Source organism: Zootoca vivipara, chromosome 1, assembly GCF_965207765.1.
Source record: "Zootoca vivipara chromosome 1, rZooViv2.hap1.1, whole genome shotgun sequence".
Classification (NCBI taxonomy): Eukaryota; Metazoa; Chordata; class Lepidosauria; order Squamata; family Lacertidae; genus Zootoca; species Zootoca vivipara.
This window is the reverse complement of record NC_142582.1, coordinates 15493044-15510213: the sequence shown is the minus strand read 5'-3', so window position 1 is coordinate 15510213 and position 17170 is coordinate 15493044. Positions and strand designations below refer to the sequence as shown.

Here is a 17170-nt window from a genome sequence, read left to right as displayed (position 1 = left end):
TCAGCCATGCTTTTGTATGTGGGCGAAGCAACAAATCTTCAATTTTACCATTGCACAGTGGGCTACTTGTACACAAACTCTCTCAAACGCTCATCTCTGCTCTCCATCCGGACAGAGAAGGAGCATTATCCCGAGCCCAAGGACACATTTCAGCCAGGCGAAAACACTTGGGATGTGAAGCAGCAGGGCTAATGAGGGATGCGGTTTCCGGGGAGTTCTAGTGTCAGATAGCGGAGCCACATTCCTCACTTGGCCCTGAGGTTCTCCACCCATAGTTTAAATGGTCAAACAGCTAATGGAATAGCCCTTCAGTATCTTAAGTTAAATGGAAGTGCTTCAGAGTAACTGTCGGCCAGTGTTTTGAAATCAGCTAGGCGCCTGACATCTCCACAATCTGGAGGGGCATGCCTGGGGGATCATTGGATCTCGATTGTTTTCACACACTGTAACACCACATCCTGTCGAATTCTATCAGTTATATTTTATCTGCACAATTCGAATGAATTTCTGGAACCAAAAATGCTTTTTCTGTGCAACCTGAGCAGATGACAAAGCTTGAACTAGGTTAAGAACTAGGGGAACTTATGTGGGAATGTTAGGGATGTGGATTAGGATATATTATTAGATAGATCCTATCCAAGCTTGTGTTAGCAAGCTTCCAATATCAGCAGAGTGACATTCCCCTTTTGTGCGCAGCAAAGCGAGTGCGTTCAGGTTTGCTAAAACGTGTACAATAATATTATACTTTATGCTTCAATATTATACTTCCTGGCAAAGTCCCTTTTGTCCCTCTTAAAAGAAATACACAACACAGTGTTTATAAAACAAGATAGAGTTTACTTACAGTTTCATCCTGAGTTAACAGCATAATCTCAGAAAGGCAGGCTTACGTAGAAAAGTTACAATTATATACATGTGGAGACTACTTAGTAAAGTGAGGCTCCATCTGGTCTCACTCTTGGCTGCAGGCCAAGAGGGAGAACCATCCTAACTGGAGATTCTTTGGAGATGTGTTCCCATCGGAGGAGAAAAGGCTAAGAGAGAGAATGGCTGCTGGCCAGGGGCTTTTCTGCCAGCTAATCCATCCCATTTGCATGTCTGTAGGAACAGGAACTGAACTTAGTCAGGTGTTCCCCAGGTGAGTCCTCCAAGTGGACACTCTGGGAATTGTTGTGACTTGTCTGCCCCAGTGTTCCATCCCACAACTTAAAGAGTAAAAGTCACTTGATTCAGGGACAGTAAGAGAACTGTTGCTATGTGTCATTTAGTTTCCTCTGTGTGTGTGTGTGTGTGCGTGCGTGCGCGCGCACTCTCTCACACACACAGGCAGAAACAAGAGTTCAGAAGAAATCGAAGACCCTCACAATATCCAGCTCGATTTTAGTTACTTTCTGTATACAAATACATTTATTAATAATTTTATGTAACAGCGGTTAGTCCCCAGCTCCCTGTTTTTAACTTTAGTTTGCAAAAGGGGTATCTTTTTTTTTTGCCGGGGGGGGGGAGGGTTCTGCCTTTTATGGCAGAACCACTCTGTTGCCACCTGGATCAAAAATTGTAAATATTAATAAATGTTAATGTTTCACAGAAAGCGGCCCATTACGATTTGACTTGGCCAAATACTACAGTCATACCTCGGTTTAAGTACGCTTCGGTTTGAGTACTTTTAGTTTAAGTACTCTGCGGACCCGTCTGGAACTGATTAATCCACTTTCCATTACTTTCAATGGGAAAGTTCGCTTCAGGTTAAGTACGGACTTCCAGAACCAATTACACTCATACTTCGGGTTAAGTATGCTTCAGGTTGAGTACTCCGCGGACCCATCTGGAACGGATTAATCCACTTTCCATTACTTTCCATGGAAAAGTTCGCTTCAGGTTAAGTACAGACTTCCGGAACCAATTGTGTACTTAAACCGAGGTACCACCGTACATACATATTGGCCTATTCTGACCACTTTTTCTTAACAGTGACTGCTCCTGCTCAGACTGCACAGAAAAGGCATTTTGCTTCCCGAAATTCATTCTGATTATGCAGATAAGCATGAACCTCCATATGGTGATGTCAGGCGCCGTCTTGGCACCTGGGCACCTTTGCTTGGTCACATGTGGTCGATAGCCAGGTGCAAAATGCGCTTAGCTAATTTCAAACACTGAAGATGATCAGGGTTTGTTTGTTTTTGAATGTTGAACCAGGTCCCGGTCTAGTACTCTCTTCGTTGTACCATGCGAGATCCCCTAACTAATAACTTTGTTCACCAGCAAACTTCCCTCGCCTTTCAAATCACAGACGTTTTGAAAGAACCAACGCATTGGTTGGAAAACGCATCTGGAAGTGGACATTTGTTGTGTTACTCTCCTTCTTTTTCTTCTTTTTTTCCAGGGCTCTCCACCCACCATGGCCACAGCGTTACCCAGAACGCTTGGAGAATTGCAGCTGTACCGAATATTGCAGAAAGCCAACCTCTTGTTCTACTTCGATGCCTTCATTCAGCAGGGAGGGGACGACGTCCAGCAGTTGTGTGAAGCTGGGGAAGAGGAGTTCCTTGAGATCATGGCGCTCGTCGGCATGGCCAGCAAACCTCTCCACGTCCGAAGACTGCAGAAGGCTTTGAGAGACTGGGTGACAAACCCTGGCCTTTTTAACCAGCCTCTTACTTCCTTACCGGTCAGTAGCATTCCAATATATAAGTTGCCGGAAGGATCTCCTGCTTGGTTGGGAATCTCATGCAATAGTTACGAAAGGAATAGTAATACCCGGGAGCCTCACTTGAAGATCCCAAAATGTGCCGCCGCCACCTGTGTTCAGAGCGTCGGCGCGGGAAAGTCCGACGGGGTGGGGAACTTGACACTGCAGAGTGGCAGCGAAACGAGACTATGGCAAGGGCACCACACTACAGAGAGCGAACACAGCCTTTCCCCAGCCGACGTCGGCTCTCCGGCCTCACCAAAGGAAAACACGGAAGCCCTGGACGCGGCGGCGGCCCTGTCGGTCACCGAGTGCGTCGAGCGCATGGTTCCCACCCTACCCAAAAGTGACTTGAACGAAGTGAAGGAACTGCTGAAAATAAACAAAAAGCTGGCCAAGATGGTGGGCCACATATTTGAGATGAGTGACGAGGACCCTCACAAAGAGGAGGAGATCCGGAAGTTCAGTGCAATATATGGCAGGTTTGACTCGAAAAGGAAAGACGGCAAGCATCTCACCCTCCACGAGGTAAAGTGGCGCGAGCAAGAATCCGTTCCCCCTGTTCTTTTCCAGTCTTCTTCTCAGAGGTTCTCTCCTCCTGCCGCACCAGCCCAGATACTACATTTTTCTTAGGGGAAGCGCAGAAAATCCACATCTTGTCAGGCCAGTAATAATTGTTAAGGCCTTATAACAGAATATTTGTACTTCTTTGTATACCCTTGGTGTGCCTCCTCCCTGAGAGTTCCAGAGGGTGGCAACACGAGAACGGGGCCTTTTCTGCAGTGGCTCCTTGTCTGTGGAATGCTCTCCCCAGGGAAGTTTGCCTGGCGCCTTCATTATACACCTTTAGGTGCCAGGCAAGAACGAACTCTTTAACCAGGCCTTTGACTGATTGACATCCAATGCCCTTAAGATGTGTTGGGTGTTATTGGTTAATTTTTTTAAAATATTGATTATGTATTTTGTGTTTTTATATTTGATTTTATCTTGTGAGACCTGCAGGTATAGGGCGGTATAATAATAATAATAATAATAATAATAATAATAATAATAATAATACGTGGGCACATTTTAAAAGATGCGTCATCCAACCTGAAAGTTGTCAGGTGTCTTTCTGAAGAGCAGGCTGCATAGCTAAAATGGCACTTTAAATGGAAAGCTTCTGTTCTTATTCTGTACAATTATTTATGTGTTGCCTTTTAACCCAAAGAAGGTCCCCGCTTTAGCTTAAAAATAATAATGTGAGAAACAGATTAAAAACCGGGGCAGGTGTGAATCACCTTTAAAAACACTGTGGAATGAATGGGTTATGTAACTACCCGTGTTTCTCCGAAAATAAGACACCGTCTTATATTTATTTTTCCTCAAAAAAAAAAAAAACACTATGGCTTATTTTCAGGGGATGTCTTATATTTTTCCTCCTCCTCCTGCCGCGGCCGGTATTGCTGCTGTGCCTATCACTATGTCTTATTTTCGGGGTATGGCTTATATTCCTTGAATGCTTAAAAATCCTGCTATGGCTTATTTTATGACTACGTCTTAAAATAGGAGAAACAGGGTATATGACCAGCAATATCAGTGGCCTTAAAGATAGGCATGGCTTAAGTCAATTTGTCTTCCTGCATCTACTGGATACTTTTAAAAACTGACCCAAAGCTGGGTGTTATAAGAAAGTTTCAGTGGCCTTCCTAAAGCTGAACAAAGTTGAAGTCAGTCTAAATTTCCTAGGAAGGGAGATCCATAACCAGGATGCCAACACAAAAAAGACTCTGCCCCCGTTTTCACCAACAGAAACTCTTGGTGGGGCGTAACAGCTAGATCTTAAATCAGCTTTATTTGGGAGAAGGCAGTCTTTCAGATATCCTGGCCCAAAATTGTTGAAGGTTGCCGTCTAATCTTGCAGTGTCTGACATCTTAACTAAAGTGATATTGTCCACACCAAACATTTTGTTTCCTGCTCTGGTTGGTAGGTAAAGATCGGCAGTGCAGGTAGCCTGTTCCATTAAGCTAGACTAGAGTTTCCCAAAATTGAGCCTCCAACTGTTTTTTTTTAGACTACAAATCCCATCATCCTTAGCTAGCAGAACCAGTGGTTACGGCTCATGGGATCTGTAGTCCAAAAACAGCTGGAGACCCAGGTTTAGGAAACCCTGAGTTTGACCACTGTGTGTGCTTAAGGAAACGCCTAATACACAAGTCTTAAAATTAATATTGATCATTGTCCAAGCAAAGAACAGTTGCATCTCCAAGGAAGGGTCTCTAGGCCAAATTCTCCTATAAAGTCCCTCAATTCATAAAGGAATGAATCTAGTCATTCGCTTCAGGAGTATCTCTTTACCAAATTGCATGTTTCCATGTTGTACATTGTAGCTTTAAATTCCAGGCTTAACCATCCTTGTTTGTTTGGGTACTATTGATGAACAGTTACAGTACATGCAACACTAAGCAAATATTGTGTCAGCATTTCTTCATTTTACAGTTGATGCAACATTTCCCCCCTCACAATTTGGGGAACACTAGTGAAATATTTCCTTTCAGAAAATGCAAGATAAAAAAGGAGGGAGTTGTGACAGTACTTCCATCCACCAGAGTTAAATTTACTGGACGGAGCTCTGTGAAAATCAATGGTCCTCTGCAAAACACTTTCTTCTCGACGAAAAACTTCCTGGGCAGTTTTGCAGATTTTTTTAAAAAACCTCTTTTAGACAAACACATTTTCTCCTGTACCACATGATGGATATAAATTTATCATGTCAATGTGTGTACTATACTATATTCAAAATGAAAGTTTCTCTCTTTTACCTTCAGATAAAATTAATGTCTGAATAGCAGTGTGGCCATTTCAGGAATGCAGACAAATTGCACTGTACTGAAATCTGAAATGCTAATCCAATGGTATTAAAACATTTTGCTTCCCTTATATGGAAGGTACAAAAGTTGGGTTCAAAGCCATAATTTCCTTAAGATATAAAAAGGTTTTTGTTTTTTTTAAATAATATTTTTTATTAAAGTTTTCAGAATACAAAAGGGGGAAAAAAGCACATAGACAAAAAAGGACAAAACACAACAATAAGAACATACCAAAAAAGAATAAAAACATTAAATCAAATTACTCATTCCTTAATCACTTCACATTGTCTATAGGGACCCCCTCGGGTTTCCCTCCCTGTGGTCCTTTGTTGGATTTATAATTAGCAAATTCTATATCATTATAATCACCTTATAAATATTATTTTTTATCTATCATCTCACATATTAAAAATTTCCACAGTTCATTTACAACTTAATTTCTATCCTAATATGTTACTTTAGCATATTTTTTAAGATATAATTTAAAATCTTTCCACTCTTCTTCCATCGCTTCTTCTCCCTAAGATATAAAAAGGTTTTGATCTGTGTACCACCTAAAAAATTAGCACTGTTTTTGTTTGTTTGTTTCAAAGAGCATGAGCTCTAGTCAGGTGCTGAAATGGATTGAACAGAAGGAAGCGTATTTTGGGTGGTGGTTGCTTGGATTGTAGAAGAAAACTTAGAGGTGGGATCTTCATCCAGTGAAGCATTTGCGTTTCTTCCATCAAGTTTTTAAATGAGAGTGAAATCCATAGTTGAAACAATTAGGCTTTGCACGTAGGTTTTGGTATTTTGTTCCAATTTCCCACCTAAATTGATTAATTTAGGACAGGGGTGGCCAGCTCCCAAGAGACTGCGATCTACCTTCAGAATTAAAATCTGGCAATGATCTACCGCTGCTTTTTTTTTGGGGGGGGGAGAAAAGCCCCTTTTGGGGGGGGTTAAAGGCAAGGGTCAAGGGAAAAAAGTCACTCACAATAATATAGCTTTGAACGAAAACAGCCACAGAGAGAAAGCTCCGTCTTCCCTTCCACTGATCGGACAACAATGGAGGGTGGGGCAGGAGTCAGTTTCAATAACGCTGAGGAAAGGGAGCCAGAGATTGACCGACAATCTACCAAAACCTCGCAGGGATCTACCAGTAGCGTGGCCAGGAAGGTTAAAGTGTTCGTTCCTCTGTGGATTTTGGGTATCACTATTCTTTTGGTCGGATTTAGGTTATACAGCGCTACTTTGGTTCTCGAACTTAATCCGGTTCCGGGAGTCCCTTCAGCTCCTGAAACGGTTTGAAAACCAAGACGCGGCTTCCGATTGGCTGCAGGAGTTTCCAACACTCAAGCGGAAGCTGCGTTGGATGGTTGGTTTGCGAAAAGTGTTCGCAAACCGGAACACTTCTGGGTTTGCGGCGTTTGGAAGCCGATTTATTCGACAGCTAAGCCGTTCGGGAACCAAAGTACCACTGTAATTGGTTTGACTGGCCAAAGATAAATCAGTTGACTGCCTATTACTTGATTGTAGTCAAATACTCAATTAAGCAAAGAATACCACTGTGTATGTGGATCTTACTTAACACCAACCCCAATTCACGGTGGTGTAATTGACTAACAAGGGCAGCAATGATGGCAACACAGCAAATTTCTTCCATCACCTACCTGCAATGATTGCCTATACCTCCCAAGTTGGAATGCAAAGCTGTCATTGGTGCAAAAGGGCAGCCGAGGTGAAAAATCAGTGAAAGTTGACTCAGACGATGCTTAAATTTGGCTTCCTGCCTAATCTAGAACAGTTGCCTTCAAGAGCCGACAGAAGTTTTTAATAGTTGGGGGTATTTTCTTCATTTCTACTTTTCAATTTATTTTTTCCTTAATTCTAACTGTAGACTTAACTGGTGTTCAAGGGGGAAAAAGGCAAAGAGGAGAACTGTTCAGTCAATTGTTCATATTTATAGAAACCTTCTTAGCACCGTAAAAACTTTTGATGCATTGTAATGAATTATATAGAAAGGTAAAGGTAAAGGGACCCCTGACCATTAGGTCCAGTTGTGGTTGTGGTGCTCATCTCGCATTATTGGTTGAGGGAGCCGGCGTATAGCTTCTAGGTCATGTGGCCACCATGACAAAGCCACTTCTGGCGAACCAGAGCAGCACACGGAAACACCGTTTACCTTCCCGCCAGAGCGATACCTATTTATCTACTTGCACTTTGACGTGCTTTCGAACTGCTAGGTGGGCAAGAGCTGGGACCGAGCAACGGGAGCTCACCCCGTCGCAGGGATTCAAACCGCCGACCTTCTGATCGGCAAGCCCAGGCTCTGGTTTAACCCACAGCGCCACCTGTGTCCTTGAATTATATAGTAACTTCGTCTGATTGTTTTTTTGTTTCTTAACTTGGTTTTTATAAGTTAACATAACCACCCAACTTGTGGATGACTTGACTTTTTTTGTTCTAATAAAATTAACGCTTTAAGGTGCAATCCTATAGGCTTTTACTGTTTCCTTGACCTTGGTGGAAATTCCTAATTCGAGTTCCTGGGCAATATTTCAAAAGAGACTAAAATTTCTATTGTCTTGTAAAATGCCATACCTTAGCCAGAACATCCTGTCCCTTAAACAGGTTATGTCTGGCAGATGTTGGCAACTGTTGATAGCACACAGTGTTGCACAAAACATCATGTTGAGTTGCAGGTGTAGGAAGGAATCTTGTGTGTCGTAGGTTGTATCGCTAAGACCTAGAAGAAAGTAGCCAGTGTTATTCAAAGGGCATACAGGCCACTTTGGTTTGTTGTAAGGCAGCGTTCAAAATTTGCCGGGTGCCAGGTGCATTTTGCGACAAGCAACCTTCCTTTTGCGAGGAAGTGGAGATATTTGGTGCCTAACATCATCTGGCTGACATGGCTGCCATGCCTCGCCAGTCAGCTGGTCTGCAGGGCAGCGTGGCACCAAACTGTCAGAGTTGGTGCTACCTTCCCAGGTTAGTGAGCCCCATCTGCCCCTCCCTTCCCTCTACTGCATGTGCAGAAACCGCCTTCTTTGCCATTGGACCCACTAAATAATAATTTATTATTTTTACCCCCGCCCATCTGGCTGGGTTTCCCCATCCACTCTGGGCGGCTCCCAACAGAATATTAAAAACACAATCAAACATTGAAAAAAAAACCCCAAACAGGGCTGCCTTCAGATGTCTTCTAAAGGTCAGATAGTTGTTTATTTCCTTGACATCTGATGGGAGGGCGTTCCACAGGGCAGGCGCCACTACCGAGAAGGCCCTTCTGTAATAACGCCAGTGGAAAAAGATGAGAACTTAAGATGGCGCTGACCCATGCAACGTGCCTCAGATTACCCGGCTCACGTAGCACTAAAGTGGTTCATGCTTTTCAAGAAGAAGGATAAAAAAGTGTTGCTGATTTTTTTATTTTTTATATATATTTTTTGTTTTGGCGCCCGGAAAACGTCAGGAGCCATTTGGTGAATCAGTTTTCTATCTCAGTTTCTAACACCAACTGTTTTAAGGTCTTGTGTCCCTCAAGTTGGGATGCAGAACCTCCAACATAATAATGTCTGCCACCTGATGTCATCTATGATGGGGCAGGCAAAAGTGGGGTTTGCATGAAAAGCAGTCAGCTGACTCTCAGTGCTTGGGAAACGCTGTTCCCACGATTGCCAAGCCCTATGCGTAGTAATAATAATAAATAATAATATTTATTATTTATACCCCGCCCATCTGGTTTCCCCAGCCACTCTGGGCGGCTTCCAACAAAAGATAAAAATACATTAAAACACCAGTCATTAAAAAGGTCCCTTCAGGTGTCTTCTAAACGTCAGGTGGTTGTTTATTTCCTTGACATCAGATGGGAGGGCGTTCCACAGGGCAGGCGCCACTGCTGAGAAGGCCCTCTGCCTGGTTCCCTGTAACCTCACTTCTCGCAGAGAGGGAACTGCCAGAAGGCCCTCAGAGCTGGACCTCAGTGTCCAGGCAGAACGATGGGGGGTGGAGACGCTCCTTCAGGTATATTGGCCCATATACCCAAGGCCCAGCAAACAACTGTTTGTCTGGTCTTGGGGAGTGCTGTGCCTGATGTGGCAAGTTCTGAGGTTTGCGGGCTATGCCTTTGAGCGCACTGGCTGATTGAGAATTGTGTGGTCCAAACATGTTTTTGGCAATATCTCTGGATACACTATAAACTGGTCCAAATCAGGAGCTGATGTTAATAGGAAACAACTTTTTGGTTCAACCATTTAAACAATACCAAGTTTATATTTGCAATGGCAACATTAAATATCTAGGCATGTTAATGCCACGAGACTTACCTAAATTAGTGTCATTAAACATAACAAAATATATCATGGGGTATCAATAGACATCGACAGATGGGAGTCGTTGAACCTGACCATGTGGGGGAAAGCCAATGCTTTTAAAATGAACACGATACCTAGACTAGTTTTTATCTTACTCCTCTTATATCTTAAAAAGAATTCCAGTTCACATACCGAGCAAATACGTTCGCAAAATTAAATCTTTGTTTAGAAAATGCTTTTGGGGCTCTTCAATTCCAAGAATACCGATAAAAGGAGGAGCATTTGGCTGATTGAGAATTGTGCGGGCAAAATGGGTTACTTAAGTCCTTGTGGCATCAAGTGTGTAGCCACACATCAATCAGGCTTTGACCAGGTGGATCTGCCAGCCAGAGCCAGATCATCACCTCTGCTCTGGATATTGGGTGTCTGCAATCATTTGATTCCTAGAGAGAAGTTCCTTGGTGGCTGACTGTCTAAAACAGGCATCCCAAACTTTGGCCCTCCAGATGTTTTGGACTACAATTCCCATCATCCCTGACCACTGGTCCTGTTAGCTAGGGATCATGGGAGTTGTAGGCCAAAACATCTGGAGGGCCGCTGTTTGGGGATGCCTGGTCTAAAACAAGACTGGGGAACCTTAGACCCTCCATATGTTGCTGAACTACAACTCCCATAATTCCTGATTATTGGCCATGCTGGCTAGGGCTGATGGGAGTCTGAAGGGCCACACGTTCCCCAGGCCTGGCCTGAAGGCTATTGTGCCATCACTCATAATGATTGCCTTTGGGCTTGTAAGGGGGAGGGCTTATAGAGAACCACCCCTTTTCATCCGAAGCAGCCCGTCTCCCAGCAGTCATGAGAGCGAAGGGTCTGATGGAGGGAGTCAGGAAACGGAGAGGGAGTGCCAGGGCTCTGGCAGCATCCAAGAGCCCCAACTCAATAGGCAGGAAGAGAGGGAGGTGGACAGAGAGGACAGGCATGAGTCAGAAAGAAGACCCATCCCCCCGACGCCGGAATTGAGGAGGAGGAGCAAAGGGAGGCGCTTCTCAGTTCCGAGGCTTTTATGCTGGTCCAGAACGCGGAGGGGGGCAGTGCAGGAATCTGACTCGAGCGGGTAAACATGGAATCAGCAGTTCGTTACACTGTAAATAATGTGCACCAATAAAAACGTCTGAAAGACAAGCATGTGGAAGGTCGTTACAATAGCACTACAATAACAAGATCGTAAATCATCACCATCAGCAGTAAGTTCATGTAGTAGCCGAAGGCCGTGACAATTTCATAACAGTTTGCCAGATGATAAACCATAATTAAAACATACACCAATAATATCTCAGTGATAAGATGAAAAAGAAACTCGAAAGACTGTCACCCTAGCTGGTAAGAATTCAGTATCAACAACCTTGTATCTTTTTAATTCTTTACTATTTTTGGAGGTAGTGGATCTTATTTCTGCATGTCCTGTGTTTAGCAAACTCTAGTCCCAGAAACATCACTTGCACTCCATGTTTAAAACTATAAATGTTGCGGTTATTTATAAAACAACCCACCAACATCTTACCAGCCAGCTGTGAGGTGCAGAATTTCACCGGTAAGAGCAGTGAAATGCGTTTAACTTGCTCGTGTTTTATTTGAAAAAAGTACCCTCCAAATTACAGCATTTAATTTGTCACATGACTGGGTTACTTGTGGGTTTATGGCAGGAGTGGCAAACCTCTGGGCCGCAGGCCACTCTTGGTTCGTCAGCAGGAACAGTTTGGCCCTCGATGCCGTTTCCCTCAAGCTGTGTCCATCTACTCCTCAGCTGACATCACTGGTGATTTTAGCTGATGGGCGGGAGGTTAAGGTTTAATCCTGCATCGGCCAGTAGAGAACAAGATCACAGAGCCAGGGCAGCAGGATTTAGTCCCCGCGTGTCAGCTGTGGGGGAATGGAAGCTGTGCAAAAGCACCTTTTGAAGCAACTCTCTTGTGCGAGCTACTTCAAAGATGCTTTTGCTATGTTCTAAGATGGCTTCTGTGAGACATGCAAAGCGTGTGGGATTCCACCAGACGGGTGCACCTACCCATCTGTAAGATTTGGCTTGCGGAGCCGTAAAGGATTCTCCACCCTTTATTTATGGCACTGTAAGTCTCTAAGCTGGCGGCAGTTCAATTTCCATCTCCTTTCCTTTTTTTGAGGCACCCATCAACCGACAAGAGTTTTGCATTAACTGCATGTGTTACCCTGTTAAAAGATCTAATGTAAATGAAACTACAGTGGTGCCCCGCTAGACAAATGCCCTGTAAGACGAATTGTTCGCTTAACGAAGTGATTTTTCGAGCGGAGGTTGCCTCGCAAGACGAATTTGTTTTGTGAAAAATTTGTCAAGCGAGTCGTGGTTTCCCATAGGAATTCATTGAAATTCAATTAATGCGTTCTTATGGGCAATTTTTTTAAAAAAAAAATTCGATGCATTCCTATGGGATTCGCTAGACGAATTTTTCACAAAACGAATTGACTCACAGAACGAATTAAATTCGTCTAGCGAGGCACCACTGTAGATCACATTCTTGCTATATATTTGAATGTTGTGACTCTTCATAAAATGAGTCAGATCTACGGTTTGAGTAACATTTGATTGTTTGTGGTACTAGTTTCGTCCTTTAGTGGCAGCATGTAAACACACCTTCCTTACTTAAGGAAGCAATAAAATCTGACTTAAACAGATTCTTTGCTTTTGTGTGGATTTGTGTTCTGATGACATATTTTTGAAAGATAGGGGATGAAATGCCCTGACATACTGAAATAAAAGTATGTGATTTTAATTCAACAGCAATAATGTGTGTGTTTAAAATACCTTGTATCCTTGGGGAAAGGAGATATGTAATTAGTCTGATCTAAAAAAGGTGTTTATCAGTGAATAGGACTAAATCTTATATCCACTTTTTATATTGAGACCATACCTAATTGGGCCTTCTTCATTTGGAAGTGAATCCCACTGATTTAAATGTTATGATTGCAGGCAATGAAGGATATGCAGAAATAAGATCCGCCCAAGGCAGCAGAATTTAGTCCCTGCTTGTCAGCTGTGGGGGGGATTGAAGCTGTGCAAAAGCACCAGCTCTCTTGTATGAGCTACTTCAAAGATGCTTTTGCAATGTTCTAAGACAGCTTCTGCTGGGTAAGCAAGAGTTTTGCCATAGTGCTAATTCATATGAAATCCATTCTTTCTGAAGTTCTCAGTGTTCTGAGACTTCTCTTAATACCTGCTTGATTCCCCAAATCTTATCTTCTTGTAGGCTGACTGAACAATATGTAGCGAATGTCAGCACAAGCCACCGCATTCTCACTTAATTTAGGATGCAAAGATTCATTCCAAGGTCTTTGTAGTCATTGAGAGGAATTCATGGCTGTTAGTCCCGAGTGTGGCACTTTGGAAATTGTGAAGAGGGGAAAGAATATTGGGCTCAGCCTTGGCTAATCTAATTTCATCCCAATGCCCTTTCTTTACATTGCAGTGGGGCAAGGTTTGGGCTGCTGGGTCTGTAAAATTTAGAATCCTCCAGCTCTCTGCATTGCTGCATGTATTTAGGCATTTGTCATGTTGAATATTATACAGTGGTACCTCTACTTACGAATAACTCTACTTACAAATGTTTCTACTTACGAACGGAGCTCCGTCCGCCATCTTGGATGCGGTTTAGATAGGATTTTTTCTACTTACGAATTTTTAGATAGGGTTGCTTCAACTTACGAATTTTTTCTCCCAATGCATTCCTATGGGATTCGACTTGCAATTTTTTTCCGACTTACGAATGTGCGTTCGCAACACATTGAATTCGTAAGTAGAGGTACCACTGTAAAGTGTAAAGAGGGGAGAATGACTTTGTCGCAGGGTCTATTTGATTTAAATCCAATCGATTTAAATCACTAGTCAGTAAGACTTGATTTAAATTGTGTGTGTTTTTAACAGAAAGACTCATAACCAGGTGAAGGTTTCTGATTGTGCAGATGAAATAAAACTGATAGTTAATTCTACAGGATGTGAAAACAGTCCCAATCCAATGATCCCCAGATGGTGGAGTTGTCAGGCCCCATCCTGACACCCAGGTATCGTCACTTTGTCGCAAGTGGTCAAAAGCCAAGTGCAAAATTTCACCTGGTGCCTGGAGGTCTCCACCTTGCAGTGGTATGGAGAACTTCTGTCAGGGATCAGGTGGGCCCCAACAGCTGGGTGCTCCTGCCAGCCATTAAAAGCATTCCTCTTTACCCTAAGCTTTTCCTGGTTATTATTCCCTGCTCCTGCCATCTCTGGCTACTAAAACTTCACTGTTTTATTGATAAGACTTTACTTGTTATATTTTGGTATACAATTGTACCCTGGGAATCAAACGGAATCCGTTCGACTTCCAAAACGTTCGAGAACCAAATTGTGGCTTCAATAGAAGCCGCGGAAGCCCCATCGTACATTTCTGCTTCCAAAAGAACGTTTGAAAACAGGAACACTCACTTCTGGGAGCCGATTTGTTTGGGAGCCAAGGCATTCAAGATCCAAGGTACGACTGTACAGTGGTACCTCTACTTACAATCACCTCTGGTTACGTATCCTTCGGGATACGTATGCGGCAAACCCAGAAGTATTTTTCCAGGTTTCGCCACATGCGCAGAAGTGCTAAACCGCGCCATGCGCATGCACAGAAGCAGCACCTCCAGATACAGTACACACACCTCAGGATCCTGCTCCGGAGCTCCAGAACGGATCTTGTGCGTAACCAGAGGTACCACTGTACATTGTTGTTCTTTTGTTCTGTCAACCACCTTGGTATTTTGTCGAAAGGGCCATATCATTTTAATAGCCAGCAATGAAATAAACCTCAGCATCTATCATATATGAGACCCCAGAGGGAAAACCGGGAGTCTTCTATTGGGATTTGTTTTTTTTTTAAAAAAATACTCCTTTCTTTTGCTTGAGAATGTCTATTTGTGGAAGTTGAGTTATAACCTAGGCCTAGGGGATGTTGGCCTGAATAACTTTTGCTCGTCTTATAGAGATACTTTTGACTTCCCTCAAAATTCTTCAGGTGTTTTGCCCTTACCAGGGAACCTCAAATCTGCTTTGAATTACTTCAGGTGAAATTTTTGATGGCAACCCTAGATGACACCAGTAGTCTCACGTATGATGGTAGATAACATCAGGCAAATGTAGAGCATGTTGTTACTTGGAACAATGCATTTGTCAGGAGCCAGCCTGTGACATAATATTCTGAAATTGTTAGATGAGGAAAGGTGGGTGCTTCCCCCAGTGGGGAATGTCATAACAGAAAGTGTACATTTGGCAACTTTCGCTTCTCCATTTTTAATAACGCAGCTTATATTGGTTTGGATCCAAAAGTTATATGCCCACAGTGGAATGGGAGTTGTGTTAAAAGAATGAAAATATGGCAAATAAGGAATATATAGGCCATAGCATATGAACTCTAGTGGCCCGTACAAAATCTTGCACAATACCTTGTGCAAATGGAAACCTAATCTGAATTTGGAGTGCTTTTCTCACGCAACATTCCTATTCCAGCTCACAAACGGCCTTATCATAAGCAGAACAGGGATTATGATAACCGGGCAACTTTATACCCAAGGATTGGTTTTTGGAGCAGTAGCTCCATCTCTGATATAAATGGTCTGGGCAACCCATCAGAAATTTATTTAGAGGTTCGTTCCACCTGCTTAATGATTCCGAGCTCCCATTAGTCAGTTTAGGCCAGTGGTTTTCAACCAGTGTGCTGTGGCACCCGGGCAACACTGGCCTCTGTCCCTCTTTCTTTTCCTCTTTCCTCTGATGCGCTTTTGCGTCTCTGCGTCCCAAAAGGCTTGCACAGCTATTTATTGCAGCAGCCCTGGCTATAAGCTCCGCAGGCGAACGGTGCCTCTGGGAGGCATCTCTCTTTGGGGCAAGGGTGGGGCAGCTCAGAGGCCAGGGGGTGACGTAACTGGGCTCCTGAGCCCCACAGGGGTGCTGCAGAAGGAATGTAGTTGTTTAAGGGAGCCGTGGATTCAGCAAGGTTGAAAACCTCTGGTTTAGGCCATTTGGCCATTTTGTGCAAACATTATTACAGTGGTAACTCTACTTACGAACGGAGCTCCATCCGCCATCTTGGATGTGGTTTAGATAGGATTTTTTTTCCTACTTACGAATTTTTAGATAGGGTTGCTTCTACTTACGATTTTTTTCTCCCAATGCATTCCTATGGGATTCGACTTACACATTTTTTTCGACTTACGAATGTGCATTCGGAACGCATTAAATTCGTAAGTAGAGGTACCACTGTAACTTGAGACTGTTCGCTCAGAAATAAAACCCAAAATAGCAGCCTGTTAAAGCTTCACTGCAGGGGATGACAAATCTCCAGACACTCTGGGGGATCCCATTAGATCACACCAGAATGTAGGAGTTTGTCATAGCAGTTCATCCCTGTGGGTGGCTCACAGGGCACAGTAAGGGATTGGCTACACAGCCAGCCCCCTGAGTTGACCTCAGGACTATTATTATTATTATTATTATTATTATTATTATTATTATTATTATTATTATTAGAATCCCCGAGGCCTGCCTGAGTTCATTTTAAAAGCATGCATTGGTTTTAAACAAAATAGTTTGCCCCTGATCTAATAACCATTTTTAAAAGTACCAACTTACTTCCCAGGGAATTTAGATAACTTCGAATTGGGGGGGGGGATCAAAGGTACTTAGCAGCATTTAAAAACTTGGTTGATTTTCTTTTGCGGTGTGTGTGTGTCTTAACAAAACTATGACAGCTGTGTTAAGCGTGATGCCAGAAATCTGAAGAAATCCCTCCAGATTTCTCTGTGAAACTCTTAACATTGTTTATGTACATTGCAACAGTAATGGGAGATACATAGGGTTTCATGTTCCTCAAAAGGGTGATACAGCTAAGGCAACGAAGCATCCCTTGTCTTTTGTTTTCTAGCTGACAGTTAACGAAGCAGCTGCTCAATTGTGTGTAAAGGATAACGCCCTGCTGACCCGGAGGGACGAGCTCTTTGCACTGGCGCGACAAATATCCCGAGAAGTTACCTACAAATACACTTACCGGACTACCAAGTAAGCTGCTTTTAAAAAATAAAAATAAAGGGGGAAAGATCCTAATTGCTTTAATGAGGTTTATTGTGAAGTATTCTTCTTGTTCTGCAGTTAGGGTCATAGAATCATAGAAATCTAGAGTTGGAAGGGACCCTGAGGGTCATCTAGTCCAACCCCCACGACCCTAAAATCAAGAGTCCCATGCTCTCCCTGACCCATAGTCCTTGTTCATAAACATGACTAATTATAGATGTG

The 17170-nt window shown here is 43.1% G+C and overlaps 1 protein-coding gene across 1 annotated transcript in view; it reads left to right on the top strand.

The window, feature by feature from the left end:
* The window catches only part of NAB1 (NGFI-A binding protein 1), a 49668-nt gene that overhangs the window by 10428 nt on the left and 22070 nt on the right, over positions 1-17170 (top strand). Inside the window, exons 2-3 of the mRNA XM_035136184.3 lie at positions 2384-3217; positions 16803-16936. Of these exons, the coding sequence (XP_034992075.2) occupies positions 2399-3217; positions 16803-16936 (953 nt within the window). The 5' untranslated portion in view covers positions 2384-2398. The remainder of the gene's footprint in view (positions 1-2383; positions 3218-16802; positions 16937-17170) is intronic.